We start from the raw sequence: 13,843 nt of genomic DNA on the forward strand, positions 1-13,843 counted from the left end.
CGGCCGAACCTGCCGCGTCAGCAGGTAAATAAACTGGCCCGGCCCGCCAGGGTGCTTACCCTGGCGAGCCGCGTGCCAAACGTTGCCGACCCCTGGTTTAGTGTGATATCAGCACACAGGAACGCTGTGGCAGTGGTAGGGTTAGTAACCAATTTTCCAGGGTGACATTCAACTACTTTAATAGCTAGATGCTCGTTTCTTTTTCTGCAGTCTCCTGACTCATTCATCAAACAGGGTGAATGAGAGGGTGCCTGTTGCCTGTAGGACCCCTGCCTCATTTGTTGCTGAAGTTGGAAGATGTGTAGTGAATGAGATGGGGGACTGCAGAAAGAAAAACCTTAGTTCTGACATTTCCTAATTCTGGAGTGGTTGACTTTGCAACCAGATTTGGGTTGTTTTGCCATGTATCATGTTTGAGAGGCCGCACCTTGATTTGTGGTGCAGCATTTTTGGACCACTACAAGAAAACATGATTATCACAACAGTTATGACCTGGAGAGTCCAAACTAAATGGAAGGTTTTCAAATAACCTTGCTCTGATGACCTGGAACATGAGGTTGGGGTAATGAACATTGTTAATAAGTGAGAGGGAGAAAGGAGGGCATTTCACCGCAGGGTCAGATATAAGATGCCGTTTTTCTTTAAAGAAGGGAAGAAAAAAAAAAAAACCCTAGAAAAGCAAATGTATTTAAAGCCTATATGAACCACCGTTAGATGCTGCAGTACTTTAAAATGATTTTTAACTGATGCATCTGTAAAAGTGCCAGAACTTGTAATGAAGCATATTTAAATAGTTTTGCATCTTAACAAATGCATTCTCTATTTGCATGGTGTGTAAAATCTGAATGACACTTGCATTCTATCTGAAAAAGAGAGAACAGACGTTTTCATTATCAAATGCAATCAAGCAGAAAAGTATCAAAGTGAGCAGAAATTCCCATTTACAGCTATGATTGAAGCATTACCTGGAGGGAAAAAAGGGCCAAGGAGAATAGCCCAGTTTTATACAGTTACGTAACAGGATATTTTATGACTAGAAAGGATTGTTGGACACTTTTTGGCAGCATCCCTTGAGTACACGAGACTTAAGGCTCAGTTGCACCCGTTTTAGACTAACTGAGCTATTGGCTGCTGCCTACCTCTTCATTAGGTTTTGTTTATCTTTTCTGTCTTAAGTACACATTATACACTTTCTATAGTTCATTATTTCATTGAGGCAGATGTTGCCCCCTTGATTATGCATTAAAACTTACAAAATTCTGGAGACAAAGGCCTAAAAATAAAAATGTGGTATCAGGTATTGGGGCTTCTCAAAAAGATGAATGATCATTATTTATATACGGTAGAACACAGAGCCCTGGGTCAAAATTGGGGTTGTGTTGTGCTAGACTCTCTACTGACAGAGAGACAGACATAATCCCTGCCCCAAAGAGTTTATAATCTATTTCCTTTTATTTCCCGAGGGTGTAACTCACCTGATTTCTTGTGTGTCCCATGCACAGGACAAGCTGTCCTCATGCATCTTGTGCCATCATAGGATGCATGGAAAATGGTACTGTTTAATGTCTATGATTTGCAAAATTATGTTGGAGGAATTTAGTGATTAAGAATGACAGTACAATTAGAGTCAGCATTTAAGGTAAATCAATTTTATATCCAATCAAGATAAATTTGTTAATTGAAGCCTATAATTTTCTGTACTCTGACACTGTAGATCAACCGTGCTTCTTGTGTAACTTTTTTGACTTTAGGGGAGTTACACTAAGGGTGAATCTGGTCATATGTCAATGTTAAAAAATCTCATTCTTCTTGGATTTTTATTTAAATATAACTTTATAAAAATGTCCTTTATCTCTTCAGACTTTTACTGTAGCAGGGGCAGGGAGTATGTCTCAATCCCTTTTTGTAAAGCACTGTGTAAACTTCTGTCCTTTCCTGAGGCCAGGGCATTTCTCCCTACCCAGCATTGCCCTGAGTTAGTGGTCCAACAGCTCTTTTTTGTAGTGCAGCTTTCAGGAATCTAAAGTGCAGTGAACAGCGTAGTATTCAGCCTCAGAAGATGTAACCCATAGCTTCATTTAGATGGTAGTATACTGCATACTACTAATTCAGCCATTGATAAATAGGTGGAACATAGCTCTAAAGTGTTCCAACCTGCATCATCTTCAGTGCTTTAAACTAACAATCCCTCTGTGGGTTAGGGATGTGATTAGTGAAAATCACACCTCTGTAGTCCAGTTCTTTGCCTCTCAGTTGTAGAAGTGCCATTGTTGCCTTGCTTGATTTGACCAATGATGAGTCTTAAGAAAAAGACAAATTGATTATCAATTACACAAATGGAAAATGACTGCCTAGGAAGAAGTTCTGCAGAGAAGGATCTGGGGGTTATAGTGGATCACAAACGAAATATGCATCAACAATGTTAAACTGTTGCAAAAAAAGTGGACACCATTCTGAGATGTATTAGAAGGAGTGTTGTAAGCAAGACACAAGAAGAAATTCTTCCGCTCTACTCAGCACTGATAAGGCTTCCACTGAAATATTGTGTCCAATTCTGGAAGGATGTGAACAAATTGGAAAATGTCCAGAGGAGAGTAAGATAAATGCTTTAAGGTCTAAAAAATTAGGAGAGATTGGAAAAAATGGGTTTGTTTCGTTTGGAGATAAGACTGGGGGGAGAGGGGGACGTGATGATAGTGTTCAAGCATGTAAAAGTTGTTATAAAGAGGAGAGGGTGATAAATTGTCCACTGAGGACTGGATAGAAAGTAATGAATAGGTCAGACAAACACCTGTTAGGGATGGTCAAAATAATCATTGGTCCTGCCGTTGTGCAGGTGACTGGACTAGATGACGCATCGAGGTCCCTTGCAGTCCTACATTTCTATGATTCTATGATTCAATTCCCTGCTCCCTTATAAGTCACTGGCCAGAGAGACTGTTGCCTCTACCTCACTTCGACACCATCTGATACCTTCCAGGAGCAGAGGCTGAGTGTGCTGCACAGCAGCTACAAATGTTTGTGTCTTATAGGTTCCATGAGGGCATGGAGCTCACAAACTCATTTTGAATGCAGAATAATAATATATCCCTGTGGGTTTTCTGTTATTGTTGTGAGTAAATTGCAAGCATTATCGTGTGGCACACTGGGGTGATAAAATCCATTCTCCCCCAGAAATTTGCTGACCTTGGCTTTTAATGACTTAAAATCACTAGCATCGAATACAGGAGAAAAAAATCAGTTGGACTACAAATATCATCGATCATTAGCAAATGGAGGCACACTCCCTTTTGCTGAAGTGTGATATTGAAAAACTTTCCGTGTTAGTTAATTTTTAAAGCAGACTTTTTAAATCAATAAGTAATTCTCAAGAGCCAGCACAGAGTCAGTAGCCAGCACGTTTCCTTGCCTAATAATAAACATATAATTACTTCACTATAACTCATTTAACCATTATTTCAACATGTAAGCACTGGACCATTTTTGTTCATTCATTTGAAATGTGAGTACTTTAATTTTCTTGGAGGTTGCTAGAAACAAGTATGCTTCAGGGAGCAGATAAACTCATGCCACTTGAATCATGTATTCTTCTTTGAGTGCTGGTCCCTATTTGTATTCCACTGTGGGTACACCTGCACTCCATGCGCCAGAGCTGGAGAATTTTGAAAGCAGTGTCTGTTGGTCCCCACATGCTCCCTCATCCTCTTTTTGCCCCTGACTGAGGATATAAAGGGTGGAATGAGTGACCACCTCTCCAGTTCCTTCTTACCATCACATAGTCTGGGTTGCAACCTCTAATATCCTGAGCTTCATCTTTATTCCTTTATCTACGCGCGCGCGCACACACACCTATATGAAATGTATCGTAAATAGATTTTAGAAGATGTTAGGATTTATAGTCTTATATAATAGTTTTAAATGTTTTGTAGTTAGTTAGCCTCCCTGACCTGGGGAGCCCCCTATACACCCCCAGACCGTGTTTCAGTACAGTACTATGCCTATCACTCCTGGCTTCAAAATTTGTGCCTGTGCTACTTCTCAGTCAATGACAACCATCAGTGCTGCTTGTACTGCCTTGGAGAAACCTCACATCGCGGCAAAGTGCAGTATATGCCAATCGTTCTCTGAGAGGGGTGGAAACTTTGCCTCAGAAAGCATCCAGTAGAAAAGGCCATGAGGCTGCAGTTGGACTTTGGCAATGATGCAACTCCTCTCCTACTTGAGGGGGAGCGTAAACACCGAAAACTCCATTTTCACCCCGACGCAGATTTAGACTTCATCAGGACATCCTTAAATTCAATCACAGCAAGGCCTTACCTGCCAATGAATAGGTTTCAAAAAGTGTATTTACCAAACCAGCAGTCCATGAGCACCCTAATAGCTGTTTTGCCAAAGTACTATCATCTCTGGTGTGGTAGAAGAATCCTCACCATATATGCGTGGGCGTTTCCTTCCTTGCTACCCCATCGGATAGGACAACTGTTACAGTCACTTCCCTGTTGGACTGGGGAACTGACATGGGCAGCCATACAGTGCAGGGCACCTGGACATTTCAAGAGTCCAGAATGCTGTCCAGTATTTTGGAATTGCGAGCAGTTCAAAGGGTTTGCAAAGCCTTTCTCCTTTTATTCAGGATTGCAGTGCCTGCATGATGTCAGACAATATCATGACCATCTTTTACATCAACAAACAGGGAGGAACGAGATGCATCCCACAGTGTGCGGAAGCAGTCTGTCGAACAGGTGCACTAGTAGTCACCTCCGACTATCTTCTAGAGAGACAGAATGTGCCAGCAGACATTTTGCTGTTGACCACAAAACCAATCAAAAAGGTTTCCTAGACTATTTGTTGCCATAGCAGAAAGAGTTTGGAGTCAAGCTATATCCTCCCAAAGAATCTCTAAGTGGATCTCAGGCTTTATTTTGCTCTGCTATCAGCATACACTAACCTAATAGTATCAGCTGTCTGATCTTCTTCCCCCATCTCATGGGGTTAGGGCCCATTCCACAAATGCTCAAGCAACATCTATGGCGTTGCTTCAAGAAGTACCTTTACTTGATATCAGCAAAGCAGCTTACATGGAGTTCCGTCCACGTGTTTGCGAGGCATTAAGGTTTAGTTCAGGTCTCCTCTGCTGAGGCATCCTTTGGAATGGTGGTCCTTCGTTTGGCTCTGTCATTTGGATCCTCGTACCCCTCCTCCTACTTAAGTATTGCTTGTCAGTCACCTATAGTGGAATACACATAGGGACCAGCACTGAAAGAAGAAGTTACTCACCTTTGTTACTGGACACTCTTTGAGATATTTGGTCCCTGTCTGCATTCCACTTCCTACCCTACTTCCCCCCTTCTTCAGTTCATCTTTTGGATTCCCGGTAGAGAAGGAACTGGAGAGGCAAGTGCACTGTCTCACCCTTTATCGCCTTAGACAGAGGCACAAGAGGGCGAGGGTGCATGTGCAGACCAACAGACACTGCTTTCAAAATTCTCCAGCTCCAGGCGCATGGAGTGCAGGTGTACCCACAGTGGAATGCAGATAGGGGTGACACATCTCAAAGAATCTCCAGATACCAAGGTAGGTAACTTCTTCTTCCTACTGTCCAGACAATATCCATACAATAGAGTATATCAGTTCTCTGACCACTTCCTGCTAGTTATTTGTCCAATATCTCCATGTTTGTAACTTAAAAAAAAAAAAAAAACTGCAATGCCAGAATTACTACAAAATTATGATTGCAGTGCAATAAATCATGTTGTTCATCATATTTCCCCCATAATCGTAAACACCAGCACTGTAGACATTTATTCCCGAGTGTGTTTTTCAACACTCTTTAATTGTACAGCAGGTGGATCCCTCCTGGCTAATTAAAGTATAGTGCTCAAGAGAGAGGCAGTGATCACGCATTAACTTGGTATACAGAGCTGACAATCGGATGATCTCAGTGTGTTGTTAGGATGTTGTTTCAGAGTACCATTAACCGTCTCAGTTAACCTGTGTGCTATCCTGCTGGTGAAACTGGGTTAAACTGAAAAGGGACTAAAATACTATTTTTTTTTTAAAGCTACACAATAACAATGCCCTGTCATTTACTAAAATACTTTAGAATGATTTGCATTGGTGATTTGGTGTCAAATTTGTTCTGGATGTAAAGAATGTAAATATGTTCCAATATTCTTCAGATTCATGTTTTAATGTTTGTCAGATAGCCAGGTCACAGCAAACACTAACTTAATGGTAAAGGCCATTGAAGTCTTCGGTCCTGGAGATGTTGTATTAGGAACATAGGAATTGCCACACTGGATTAGACCAGAGAGTATCCTGACTCTCTGGAAGGTACTGGTACCACATTCATCAGTAGAAAGTTAAAGAATCCTTATAGTGGGGAAGTATTGAGTAACCTGTCTGTCAGAGAAACTTTCTCATTAGCCTCTATTAGTTGGAGGTTGACTTCTTCACTGTTAAGTTTTAAAAACAAAAATTCGGAGACTGAAATAATGAGTGAAATGAAGACTTCATATTGTTTTCTTCCAGTTGGTGAGTTTGTGAGTGATGCCCTTCTGGTGCCAGATAAGTGCAAGTTCCTCCACCAGGAAAGGATGGATATATGTGAAACTCACCTGCACTGGCACACTGTTGCTAAAGAGGTACAGTATATAATTTATCTTGACATTTCTAGCCATCTTTCTTTCAAGTTGTATCACTTTCCTGGGATGCATCTAATTACAACAGTGTTGTTGTAGAGAAAATTGGGGGATTGGTCCTGCTTTGAGCAGGGGGTTGGACTAGATGACCTCCTGAGGTCCCTTCCAACCCTGATATTCTATGATTCTATGAAAATGGTGAGGACACAGTTGTATTTGTAAATATTTATTGATGGGTGGTGAATTGGTGCTTTTAATTAGGAGAAAACCAGGAAAAGTTCTGTTACGTTTATTTTGATTCATAAGCAGTATTATTTTGTAACTTGATGTGTCATGTAGAGTTGATGTTTGAATTTTCATATTGTTGTTGTTTTATACCATATTCTCAAATTTGAACACTCCTGATTTTTTTTATGCAAGTTCCAGTGTTTGTGGAGGTTGACTTATCAGTTTGACTTAACATTGCTCTTCTGTTGAAGAACTAAGATTACATCTGTAATATCACTACTCCATGCTTGGAAAATAAGAACATCTATTTCCATAAACTTTTGTCCCACATCGTACATGGCAGTATTAAGCTCTCTAATTCCTTTTAATCACCTTTAATGCTTGACTCACTCACTTGTTATAGTAGTAGTAGTAGTAGTAGTAGTAGTAGTAGTAGTAGTAGTAGTAGTAGTATAATTTTGTGCTAAGTGCTTCACAGAATTAAGACATGACTCCGGCCTCAAAGAATTTACAATCTAATCTCAGAGATGATGCAACAAATGAGGTCAAGAAGGGGAATGGGAAAGAAATAGGAGAGAGAGGACAAGGAAACTTGTGAGGACAATGTGTAAAACTGATACAAAGCACAGAACATATGATTTTACAACTCACTGACATTTTATTAAAGACCCTCTGAAACTTAATTTTGTAGGTGTCATGCATCCAAATGATATCTTAGTCCTTTGTAGGTTCATGTCTTCTTAAAGGTAAACTGACAAGAGTTTAGAGTTGCAAATTACCATTTTGCATGGACCCTCCTGGAAGTCTGTTTGACCCTGTAATATCAGCTCACAATGACATGCTGAGGGGTGAAAACATTTAAATGTTTTCTTCTTTTCCACATGTTCTGTGTGGTTTTGTCTTTTGTGTTTTGTGCAACCTCTTAAATGATGCATAATTAACACTTTTCCAATATGGCTAGAAGGTACCATACTAAACGAGGAATCAAACCTCAATGTATCAAGTGCGTTAGGTGTTGATCTCCTCTTCAGTAGCACTATTACATAGTCAGGGCAAACTGTCACTCTCCAGTGGTTAATTGTGCACAGCAAAAGCAAACCCTCAAAGTAGTTCTAGGTAAGAGGATGTAGGATTTGTCAGGTGTATGTGAGGGGATGAAATCTTTTGGCAAGGAGAAGAGTTGAGGAGAAGGAAAAGCTTGTTGCCTAAAATAACTAGACTGTGGTTGGGTGCCCATGTTCCCATGCTGAATGAATTTATCAGTCACAATAGTTGAGAGATCAATTAACAAGCTAACTCTAATTTTCTGAGGCTGTACACAGACTTTTATTATTTTCTTAACATCTATGCCAACTTTTCCTTGGCCAGCTCACTGTGTAACAATGTTGTCACTGTTCTCTTTATTTTTGTAGTCCTGTAGTGAAAAGAGTATGAATCTGCATGATTACGGTATGCTGCTGCCCTGTGGAATTGACAAGTTCCGTGGTGTGGAGTTTGTTTGCTGTCCATTAGCAGATGAAAGTGACAATGTTGATTCAGCTGACGCTGAGGAAGACGATTCCGATGTCTGGTGGGGAGGTGCGGATGCAGATTATGCAGATGGAAGGTAAGAGTGGTGTTTCCCCTTTCTGGTTTACTGAAAATTGTCAGAAGTTTGTTTGGAAAGACTAAAAGTTAACAGCAGAGTCTTTGATATGAGCACACTTGATGGATCTTCACATTGTTTGAAACATTTGAAGTGACCCAAAATGTCTGGGTTTTAATATGTTTTTGATTTTTACAAAACCATAAGGTTTATAACGTTTTAATTGTTTTTTTTTTTAAAATGCAATGAAAAATGTCTTGTTGGACTGTAAACATTCCCTTGCACAATATAGTGTTGGGTTGCAAATACTGCAAGCATATGACAACCAAAAATTGAAACAGGCTACCTGGGAAGCTTTCATTGGCAAGCTGAGTGAACTGCAAAAAATGCACAGCCAACCCTGTTAGTGATAAGTGAGGTGTTTTAAAACCCCCTTTTTAGTTTTATTAACATAGGTGTTAGTGACACAGTAAGAAGACTTTCAAGCTGGCAGCGTCCCTTTTAATTATGAATTGAAAGGTATTTTCAAAAATCTATTTAAATGGCCACACCATGACAAGACATATTCTTCTTTACTAGACACTGCCTGCATTACAGTTGCAACTATGTTAGGGGAGTCACTTTGCAAGACAATTGCGCAGCGACCAAGTTACAATATGGACTGGTTTTGCCTGTGTACGTGGGGAAAGAACATGGCTATACCTTGGTTCCTTTAACAATTTAGCATCATCTAAACATACCAAAGGGGTGCTGGATTAAGCTTGGGGTATGATCATACTGTAACTGGGTATCCCAGGTTGATATGGCCTTTTTCATGGTAGCCTACTAACTGCATTAGGGTTATACAGGTGTAAGTGAGAGCTGAGTACAGTTCTATTCAAATCTTAAATATCTCTGGGGAATTAATTTTAAAATACAATGAAAGTTACCCTCCTTTACTAAACTAAAATCCAGGGTCATGATTCTGTATTTGACCAAACATCACAGCATGCTAGATTAAGTTAGGAAGTGCAGAGTTTAGATGTTGGTAGTGTCAATTTTTAGAAAGGGGAAACAAAATCCAAATCTCAGAAATTGGCTGATTAATTCCTTTTCATCTTCTGCATTCATTTCACAGCACCTTAGAACCAGGATGAGCCTGGGAGACTGGAGGGAGTTCAGAGAAGAACAACAAAAATGATTAGGGGCAGGGTGGATAAATTTATATGGCAAGATTAAAAATGCCAAATGTATATAGTTTGCCTTAGCAATGGCTAAAATGGGAACATTAGCCTACAAGTGTTTCAGGGATGTAAAGATGAAGGATGGAGATAAATGACTCTAACTAGGAGTAATGGGCTAATATTGGCAATGGAATGACATTAGGACAACGAAAAATTAGACTGAATATCAGGGAAATCTTTAACAAGAAGATGTATTCAATTGTGGAAATGTCTTTTGGGGAAGGAGCAGAAGCCATATCATGGAGAACACTGAACACTAGGTTGAACACAGTACTAAAAAAGCTGTTGCAGGGAACAGGTCTTTAATTGCAAGGGGATGGATTAGATGAACGAAATTAAGGTCTTTTCTCTGATTCCTTGTCACAAAAGAGTAGTATCAAGGCCCCTGCTTTTGGCCCCATCTAGGGAGGAAGACATCTTCAGTCTTGGAATATTTGATTTTTCTTAATGAGTACATCTAACAGCCAAAGTGTAGCAATAGAACTCACTTTCGAGGAGGTTTATAGGCCAGGTCTCACAGCATCGTTTTGTAATTTCTGTATATTTGGTTTATGCATTGCTGATTGGGTTTCAAGTTGTTGAAAATGTGGGCTAAGAATGAAAAATGTTTGCAACCCTCAAATTAATTTCTTCCTATATAAAGATGGAGAAATTTGCAAAAATGAAATATTCTCCTTTAATATGTCTGGTCGAAGATATCTAAAAATATGAAATAAAAATGTTCTCATAATGGTGCACGTTACAGCAATTAACAGCAATTATGAGGGATGTATATAAAGCAATCTGAATTATCCATTTGTTTCAATTGTTCATGTTTGTCACTGGGGAAGCATACAGAATCTACTCATAAAGCAATTCAAATTCTAAATTGAGCAGGTCAAGGATGACTTCAGAAAACTAATATCCTATTAGAGCATCAACTGGAGTTACATTTGAATCCAATCCTGAAATTCCAAGTGAATAGTAAAAGCTTTTTTCATATAGAAATACCTATAGCAAATCTGGAAAGGCCACGTTGCTTTTACGAAGTAGTTGAACTTTAATTAAGATGAAGAGCTCGACAATTTGCAATTCTTATAAACGAATTCACTAGTTTCATTTGCTGGTTCTTCAATCCTCAAGCTGCATCCAGTCCCTCCTCTGCCTTGAAGCCAAAAATACACTCATAGAAATGATTAATGAATCCTTTTGCATCAAAATTAAAGTATCCTTGATATCAGGTTACAAAAATAGAATTTCCCACTTTGAACATGAGTAAGTTTAAATGCTGTATGCTTGATAGAATAACAAACATGAATCATATAATATATTATGCGACAGTATCTGACTACTAATATGTAACATTAGAAATTATGATCAAATTTTGGATTTCCAATCTTAGTTTTAAGTCAATAGGGAGGGATGCTGATATTGCTTGCTATACCACTAAACTAATGTTTTTATACCACTAAAGCAGTTTTCTTTGTTTGGAATGTTTACTTAGCTCCATGTAGTTTCACCATAAGTCAGTAACCTTACATTTACAGTGTTCCTTTCATCATGACGCCTTCCAAAAAGTTTAATATCTCTTCCTGTATGTGTGTATTATGTGATACTGTATAAAAAGTACAGAAGCTGCTGGTAACTCCTGCATTAATGGAGCTTCTGTTTCTATCCCTCTTTTTTTCAATAGCTTTTAATTTGATAAAACAAAATTGTGGGGGAGGTGGTAAAGCTTTAGCAAAATCAGTTGGGTGATGTGAGTGTGAACACTTATTTTCCCCATAGCGGGTGGTGAGAAAACAACTGAAGTTAGAACCTTCAGACGTGGCTTTTGTAGCTTTTACGGCATTCAGATTAAGAGGAAAGACAAGTTCAGTTTTGGAGACAGCAAATTTTAGACAGCAGTGGGTCAACCAGGAAGAGCAAGGAGACAGATAATGAGAAGTAAATTTACAAGTAATCCACATAAAAGTGGAGGTGGAAACCTTAGTGGAAGTGCGGGTGGAGAAGAGGAAAGGAGCAATGACAGAACGTCGAGGAATGTCTACAGGCAGAGAAAGGAGGATAAGGATTCAATAAAAGGATTTTAATTATTTTATTATTATACATTTAATTTAAAACAAACAGCTAATCTGTATTTGTTTTATTGTAAAGTCCCTAGGGTATTTTGGTATCTCTGCCCTGTAGATTTTACAATCTAAATAGGTACGACAGAAAGTGTAAAGAGAAACAAATGCCCAGAGAAACTTGCCCAAGGTCACACCATAGGTTAGTGACACAGCTAGGAATTGAACCCAGGTTTCCTGAATCCCAGTCCAGTACCCTGTCCACTAGAACCTGACTTTTGGGGGAAGAATTTATTCGAAATCATGCAGCTGTAACAGAAGTCTGTTTTTTTTTTTCTTTTATTACTTTAACTTTTGTTTTGACTTTTACTTTCATTTTTCTCAATTGTACATTTAGTAAATTAGCTTTTTGTCTCCTTTGTGCAGTGATCTTGTCAAGAGCTGGAGTTTATAGCATACTTGGACTCCATTTTTTCTTACCCTTTCAAGAAAAAATAGAATGCATGTAATTTAGTGACCCATACCAATGTCGATAAATTTGTATTCCTATTTGTAGTAGATTATCTGGGTCTCTTAAACTGACTGTCATACACACAATGCAGCATTAGTTTCTAGTGACAGCTTTTAACATCTTCATTGCTCTGTAAGGGATTGGCCTTTGGAATAGGATTTCAGAGATATAATAGAGAAAGAAGTGCAGTCCTTGAGCCTGCAGTAATTATCAGTGAAATTGCTTTATCATGCACTTAGCTGTCATTTACTGTGAAACATTTCTATTCATACAAAGATAAGTAAAGTTAGAAGATTTTATTTTAAAAAGACTTCATTATTTTATGCTATGACTTTAGCATCATTCTAATTTAAGAATTCTTTAACATGTCTGTTGCAGTTATATTATTTTGATATTTTTGTGCAGTGCTTTTGCAAAAGTGCAAAAAAGCTGATTAGAATTAATGCAGAGTGAATTTTATATTTAAGTAATACAGAGTAACTGAATATTTAAATAATTATAATGTGCGTTTTTCTGTTTTCTTTTTTATTAAAAGCTGATCAGTCTTGTCTTGTGTTTTAGCCCTATTGTGCAAATAGGAGCTATTAGCAGGTTTTACCAGATCTGACTCTTCTTTAATTTTCATGCAGTAGCTAGCTATGTCCATAATGTTACCAAATACTCCTCCTTAGAACCTAGTCCAGACCCACTCTCAGGACAGATACATGTCTTTTGTGAGCGACTGAACTCCTAGATCCCACATGTTTCTAAGCCCCTGAGTCTGGATAGTGACTGGTCACTGTCCCTAGCTCTGGATCTCAAAGGCACACTCCCAGAGGCTTACCCTTTGTATGACATTGGAACCCTGCAATCCAGCTGCCCTAGACTCCAAAACCAGTCCCTCAGCCCTTTTCGGGCCCCTCCAGTTGCTTAGACATGTTCCCCTCAGAGTCCACCTGCTGTGGGAGCTCTGGTTTCTAATTAAACCCTTGAGGGACAATGTGGCAGAAAAGCAAGGTCTTAGCAAAGGAATTTTTTTTTTAAACTATAAGCTCTTTACTCTTGTAAGCACTTTGAGAGTTACAGATCTGTGAAAAACAACAATCTTGAACACAGTCCCCCTTATTCTGATCTCACCCCTTTTCTGAGTCCTAGGTTTGGTCAGTGTCCTTAGACATGGCAGAGTTTCTCCTCCTTCTCTTTCTCCTGCCTTTTTTTTCTGGTATGTGCCAGACAGTGTGTGTCCCCCTTTTGCTCATGTGCTTCTGCTGAAGGAGTTACAGGCTCCAGTTCCCCTCCCCATCCCCAGGCTTCTGTGTAGAGAGTAATTTAGGGTTACCATATCCAGCAAATAAAAAAAGAGGACCCTCCACGGGCCCTGGCCCCGCCCATTTCCCCAGCCCCGCCCCAACTCCGCCCCTTCCCCGCCCTAACTCCGCCCCCTCCTCCCTCCCACTCCCAGCCACAAGGAAAGGGCTGCCCCAGCACTACCGGCTTCACGGTTTGCCGGGCAGCCCCCAGACCCTGCGCCCCCCGGCCGGTGCTTCCCCAGCGCAGCTGGAGCCCGGGAGGGGAAGCGCCCAGCCGGGGGCGCAGGGTCTGGAGGCTGCCCGGCAAACAGTGAAGCC

General features: G+C 39.8%; 1 protein-coding gene across 4 annotated transcripts in view; it reads left to right on the top strand.

Annotated features, from left to right (window-relative positions):
* LOC113406632 (amyloid-beta A4 protein) overlaps positions 1-13,843 on the top strand; it is a 322,356-nt gene that overhangs the window by 148,479 nt on the left and 160,034 nt on the right. For all 4 annotated transcript variants that reach the window (XM_026652412.2, XM_026652414.2, XM_026652421.2 and 1 more), the window contains exons 4-5: positions 6,532-6,644; positions 8,282-8,475. In XM_026652412.2, coding sequence (XP_026508197.1) covers positions 6,532-6,644; positions 8,282-8,475 — 307 coding nt within the window. The remainder of the gene's footprint in view (positions 1-6,531; positions 6,645-8,281; positions 8,476-13,843) is intronic.

The sequence above is a fragment of the Terrapene carolina genome, unplaced genomic scaffold (genome assembly GCF_002925995.2).
Source record: "Terrapene carolina triunguis isolate 2854851 unplaced genomic scaffold, T_m_triunguis-2.0 Scaffold33, whole genome shotgun sequence".
In the NCBI taxonomy this organism is placed as follows: Eukaryota; Metazoa; Chordata; order Testudines; family Emydidae; genus Terrapene; species Terrapene triunguis.